Genomic DNA, 6,000 nt, shown 5'->3' with positions numbered 1-6,000 from the left:
TGGTAATTGACTTTCATTTAGCGAAAAAAACGGGCTTAAAGTCAAAATGAAAAAAGGTGTTTTGAGTAGCATTTTTTTTTTTTTTTTGGCTTATTGGCTCACAAATTATCTAATGAACAACCATCAACTAAATTTATCAAACACTTTTGTAAACAACTAACTTAAACTACTAATTTTAAAAGCTATTTTAAACGGCCAAACATTTTCACTATTCAAACAGTGACCCAGCCGACCGTGAACGGCGAACACCATTTGCCAAATTGCCAAACGTGGCCCACAAAATTTGTACAACCATGAACCATGTCATTTGACATCCCCAAAAGAAAGGGAAAAAAGAGCTTGAAAATTGCAACAATGGAGAGAAGTTCAAATCTACTGGATGAAGCTCTTGTAATCTTCCATGACAACTCTTCTCCATCATCTTCCTCACTACCCAGTGGCAGTTGTGTGTTGATTGAAGATTGCGTCGAAACTAGCGGCGCTTTCGTCATTCATCACATCCTCAAGCGTTCTCTCTCTTCTTCTGCTTCTGTCATTTTCGTCTCTCTTTCTCATCCTTTCTCTCACTATGATCGCATTCTTCGAAAACTGGTATGCCCCTTTTGTTCTTGGTATTGTCAATTTATTCGTTGCTTCTTGTTAATTGCATTCTGGATTTTTATTGTTCAATTGTTTTGTATAATTTTTAGCACTTTGATGATTGTAGAATTTAAATTTCTGGTTTACATAATTACATTGTGGTATAGCTTGAATTTGAACATTGATAGAGTGTGAAAATTAATTAGGGTTTTACTGGTAAGTTCTTAGTTTGTTATATTCTGGAAATTATTTCAATATTCCTGCTAAAAATTGCGGGTTTTGGTGTTTGTATTAAAATGAATTGAGATGGTTTATATAAGTTTGGAATTAAATGCAAAGTGATTGTCAGATTGATCACTAATTGGAATTTGCTAAGCTACTTGTATCTTAGAATAAAACAATTTCAAGCTACATTAGGCTGATGCTTAATTTTCGTGGCGCCGTCATGTGTTAATAATGATTTTATGTTGCTTCTATGATGAATGAAGGAGAGATTTTTGTATTTCAATCATTCAATGGACAAGTAGTTTATATCAGGTGAAATTATATATGATAACTTGTATTTCCATAGGAGGTGGTCATCGTTTCTCCGTGCTTTGCTTTTTGTTTCATGCTTGATTGGATGAATTGATAACAACATAGCTATTCCTTCTTCTTTCCAAATGGCCTATGCATCCCTCTTCTTGCTTTATTGATACTGTTTGTGAATGTTGGATGTTCATATTTGGAGCTGTAACAGGGTTGTAATTTGGCTGCTCACCGCGATAGTGGAAGGTTTTTCTTCTTTGACATGCTTATGCTAGGATGCACCGGTGAGAATTTCACATATGCATTGATTAATTTTAACTAGGTTTGCAATCTATCCTACGGCTTGTTTATTCCTTATGTACCTTGCATGGTGCCAGAAGATATACATTTTTTCTTTAGGCCCTTGATCCTTTTTTTTTTTTTTTAATAAATAATAATCCGTGAGAGTCAATTAGGAAATTAGATAGGTTGAACTTGTATGATGCACTAATAATCAGGTACTTATGTAGATTGATATGTTAAGGTTCCAAAAGGTGAGAAAATAGGAGAGAATAGATTAGCATTATTATTTGGAATTGAAACATCTATTGTCATTCCCTGGAAATGAGTGAATAGTATAACCTTTTCAGTTAGTAACGATACTTTTCCTCCTTCCAGAAGATAATCCCTTTGTATACATTTTTTAAAGACGGTTTAGGGATATAGGGGAAGGAGAAGGCAGTTTATGGAAGAAAGTTGTAGGTTGGTAGCATCAAAAAGTCAAAAGAATGTTGAAGTAGTATTAACTTTTAAAGGGGGATTGTCCTTTTGATCTGCTTTGCTAACCTGCTGATTTAAAAAATTCTCAAGACTCTTAACTTAAGATGGGTTATTTGATTGTCCATTGACAATATTTTAGTTTTTGTTTAATGGCTTGGTAGTTATAGTAGCTTTTGAAGTATCTAAATCTGCTGCAATTAATGATTATTTCCCTTCGTTGAGATTTTTATGAACCAATATATTGGAAATATTTAATTTGCACTATTCTTGAGTTATGGCATGGGGCTTGGTTTGTGGGCAGGACTTAAATCGGAACAGGAGGCTTTAGGACTTGACTGAACTTATGCTGTTAAAAACTTATTACGTTCTGAGTTTGATATTTTGATGATTTGATCCTAAATGGCCAATTGGCCTGAGTAGATTGATTTTAGACTTTGGCTTGTACTCAACTTCTACACTGAAGTATCTATATCTAGATGTATAGCCTTTATCAGATTGGGACACAGTAGGATCATCTATAAATTTATACTCTTAGAAGTTCTTAAAAATGCTCCTTTCTTCTCATTCTTTTTCTCTCTTTTCTGATTTATTATGTTTGTAACCAGACCAAAGCATGGGAAACATACATACTGGTGGACTGATCGAGTTTTACGGGAAGATCCAAAAAGTTGTAGAAGACATTATTTCCAGTAGTGGAAACAATAAAGGTATCACTATTATGCTTGATGATTTCTCCCTAATTGAGGTGGCTGCCAAGGGCTCTTTCAATCACAGCTTGGACTTTCTGCGATATTGTTACACTTTGACTTCAGAATTTGTAAGTTGACACCTTTTTTCTTGGTCCATACATTGTTGTTTTTGCTCCCCTCCCTCACAACTTAAAGAGAAAGAGAATGCTTATTTTAATGCATGCTAGAAGGTAGCATATTGGCTTTGTGAATTAGTTCCAACTTTCTACTAGATAGTCCAATTCCCATTCTGGTACAGACCGTACAGTGTTAACCTATGTACCTGTTGGTCATAAGTGCTGTAGGCCCTAGACCTGGAAAAGTCTAAGAGATGGTCAAGTACTATATGGTATTATACTTTGGGTTTCATACTATTCTTGGTGTCATTATCTTGGACATTTGAGCCTTTGAGGTTGTATTACCTAGATTGAGGAGAATGCAAATGAGAATAAAGAGAGTCGATTGACTAAAATTATACGAGTACAATAGTGATAAATGGAAGATCATAAATTTGGAAATTTTGTACTTCCTCCATTCCATATATATCTTTTTTAAAAATATCTTTTAATTATGGAGTATTAAAGATCTTAATCAAGAAAGTTATGTTGGGAAGTGTAAAACAATTCATGTTTTAATTATTTTGGAATGGAGGAAGTACTAATTAATTTATAATAAAAGTCGAAAAGCAAAACGAAAAACATAATATAGGTCTTGTGTTATGATGTAGAGAAAGTTGATAAGCTCTTGCCCTCTTTGAATAAAAGATTATCCATTGCACACCTGCATCAGGCATGTATGTCCTGCACCTGTTGACTCTTATTTGAAGTAAAGATAATTTTGAAAATTTAAGATAGTTTCACTATGACAATTCAATTATGAGTTTGATGTCTTGCACAATTCAACGCAATCTAGGTTGTCAATTAAACATGTTTTGATCTTCTCATTCGCCTTTCTCCAGGGATGTTCCCTTGTGATCCTTAACCATGAGGATATCTATCTTGGAGAGGAAAGTTCGACACCCATTGTACAGATGGAGTATCTAGCTAACATATTGATAAAAGTTGAACCATTGGCGACTGGTCTGGCAACCGATGTCCATGGACAGGTATTATTGTAATTTTTTTGGGCAAATTTCAGTACTTCTGTTAATTATGCTAAATTTTAATGTTCTGTAATCTGTGTCATCTTATACTTACTAATCTCTGCCAAACTTGTGAGATTATAAGCTGCGTATTAGATTCTCATGCATGAGTTTTTGGGTGGGGTGGTGCAAGATTTCTTTGTCAAATCTATCTTAGATGAAGCTGTTAATAAGAAGTTGCTAGGCAAATGAAGGGATTGGCATATTGGCAACGCAGAAATTTGAATATCCTCTCTAAATTTTGTTCTGCAACTTGCAGTTGACTGTACTGAACAAAGGAATGCTAGACAAGTCAAGGAGTTCAACAAACAAGGTACAAAATTTCCACTTTAAACTCAAGGAGAATGGTATTGACTGCTTTTATCCAGGGACTAGGGCATGAGGATAGAGGCCTTGGTGCCGCCATACAATTAAGTATTCATCTCAGTGGTGTGAGAACAATAGAATGCTGAGGATTCGGAGCCTTCGAGTATAAATTTGTTTAATGCGGATGTATGAATTATTCATCTTTTTATTTAATCCTTGCTACAGAATGTATGAAATTTCCCTTGTGGGGCTATAACTAATCAACATCTTTTCACTAAACAAGAGATTCTAAGCTATAAAGCAAATTAGAGTAGCAAAATATTTACAAGTGTTTTGTATTCAGACAACCAAAAGAGAATAGGCATTTTTTTGACTGTATGAGTAACATCAAATATTCTGTCTCATCATTCGTTTTTAAAGTAGCAACATTTTTATTTTGTAATTAGTTAATGCATAAATTCTATCACTAATGTTTCTTAATAAGTCTTATGACAAGTTTATACTTTCTATTTGGAAAATATACATTAAGATAGGCATGACAGAGAAAAGACCTCATGAACTCATGAATGGTGATGGGCTAAGATTTAGCCACCCTCTTGAACCTCTTTTCTTCTGTACTACCCGCCCCTTCACCACCACCACCGGACCTCTTTCCACCACATCCTTTACAACATTGATTTGATCCATAAACATTCGTTCAAATTTAATCGATAATTTACCAGTTCAAATTGGACCATAAAGAAATTCTGAACCCAAACCAAATGTAGATTCACATATGACTCAAACATAACTTAATCTTTATGACCCAATTATATATCTCTCCATGTCAAAAAAAAAAAAAAAAAAAAAAAAAAAAAAAAAAAAGCCTGATTCTGCTAATACTCTTGGAAAGTTTGGATCGGATAAGGACACTAGGTCCAAGAGAAAACAAGGCATAAATACACAAAGAATTTTCATTTAGTAAGCATGAAATCACAGTGATATATACATAAATAAATACAATTGTAACAATATCATTTTAAGTTACAAATGTGGGTAATATATCTACAATTCTTCCAAATCAATTGGTAAAACCCTGTTTTTGTATAGAAATTTTTGCCTATCTTCCATTTCACATGTCAATTCTTCATCATCATTATCCTCCATGATTTTATATGAACCATAAATTTTGTTCATAACCAAATAAGAACCCACACCAAAAACCATCATACCTATGAAAAAACAACTAAACAAGATGTTAACCAACGCCTTACCGCGATGCAATGATTCATGTTCATCACACTTAATGACATGCCGACCATAATGACCCATCTTCATTGAGCAACCTTTGGGAGCGAAATCCGGAGTCCATAGCATGAATCCCATGACAATGAGCCAAAGTCCTTGAAATATTATACCAAGTGACCTAATGTAGCACAACATGAAGCTCTTAGGCAACCATATGCTTAGAAGAGTGGAAAATAGGCACACCATAACCACTAGTTGTTGGAGCAAATGGTACTGACCTTCTAGGCCTACATGATCCGTTGTGTGGAAGTGAAAGAGGAGAAGCTCTTGGCCAAAGGCCATGGTCGCGAGGAAATGGCTCATATTGACATGAGCCTTGGTGCTAGGCCTAATTTTGTCAAGGAGGATAGCAAAGAGAGCATGGAAGGAGAATGCCATGGCAATGAAAGAATGCTCAAAATGGTGGAGATGAGTGGCTAGGATTGCTCCATTATGATCGAATGGCGAGCTATGGAGCTCCATAAAGATGAATATAGAACATCCACTCAAGATCAAGTAAAGTTCCAAATACCTTGAGAATGAGGAAGGAAACCAAGTATAGGATTTAAAGCATTTTAGAATTGCATGGTTTTTTAGATGATTGTAGAGATGCCAAAGGCCTATTATAAAAAACACTAATCCTAGCAAAACATGACCATCTCTACCTCCCATGTTGTAGGTACCGTCTTGGTG

The 6,000-nt window shown here is 34.9% G+C and overlaps 2 protein-coding genes across 2 annotated transcripts; one reads left to right on the top strand and one right to left on the bottom strand.

Moving 5' to 3' along the window:
• Window positions 1-276: 276 nt before the first annotated feature.
• Window positions 277-4,463, top strand: LOC145593189 (elongator complex protein 6-like). Its single transcript, XM_081649695.1, has 5 exons — window positions 277-591; window positions 1,319-1,391; window positions 2,472-2,683; window positions 3,553-3,699; window positions 3,995-4,463. Exons 1-5 carry the CDS (start codon window positions 301-303, stop codon window positions 4,115-4,117), a joined length of 846 nt encoding a protein of 281 aa, XP_081505821.1. The 5' UTR covers window positions 277-300; the 3' UTR covers window positions 4,118-4,463.
• A 622-nt stretch (window positions 4,464-5,085) lies between these two features.
• LOC145591918 (uncharacterized) lies at window positions 5,086-5,610 on the bottom strand. Its single transcript, XM_081648401.1, has one exon. The coding sequence runs from the start codon at window positions 5,608-5,610 to the stop codon at window positions 5,086-5,088; it is 525 nt and encodes a 174-aa protein (XP_081504527.1).
• Between the last annotated feature and the right edge of the window lie 390 nt (window positions 5,611-6,000).

The sequence above is a fragment of the Chenopodium album genome, chromosome 18 (genome assembly GCF_948465745.1).
Source record: "Chenopodium album chromosome 18, dcCheAlbu1.1, whole genome shotgun sequence".
Taxonomy (NCBI): domain Eukaryota; kingdom Viridiplantae; phylum Streptophyta; class Magnoliopsida; order Caryophyllales; family Amaranthaceae; genus Chenopodium; species Chenopodium album.
This window is presented reverse-complemented; position numbering and strand designations above follow the sequence as displayed.

Coding starts and splice junctions, on each gene's coding strand:
- LOC145593189 (XM_081649695.1), top strand. CDS start 301: ATGTCATTTGACATCCCCAAAAGAAAGGGAAAAAAGAGCTTGAAAATT. Junction 592..1,318: donor ATCGCATTCTTCGAAAACTG/GTATGCCCCTTT, acceptor GAGCTGTAACAG/GGTTGTAATTTGGCTGCTCA. Junction 1,392..2,471: donor GCTTATGCTAGGATGCACCG/GTGAGAATTTCA, acceptor GTTTGTAACCAG/ACCAAAGCATGGGAAACATA.
- LOC145591918 (XM_081648401.1), bottom strand. CDS start 5,610: ATGGCCTTTGGCCAAGAGCTTCTCCTCTTTCACTTCCACACAACGGAT.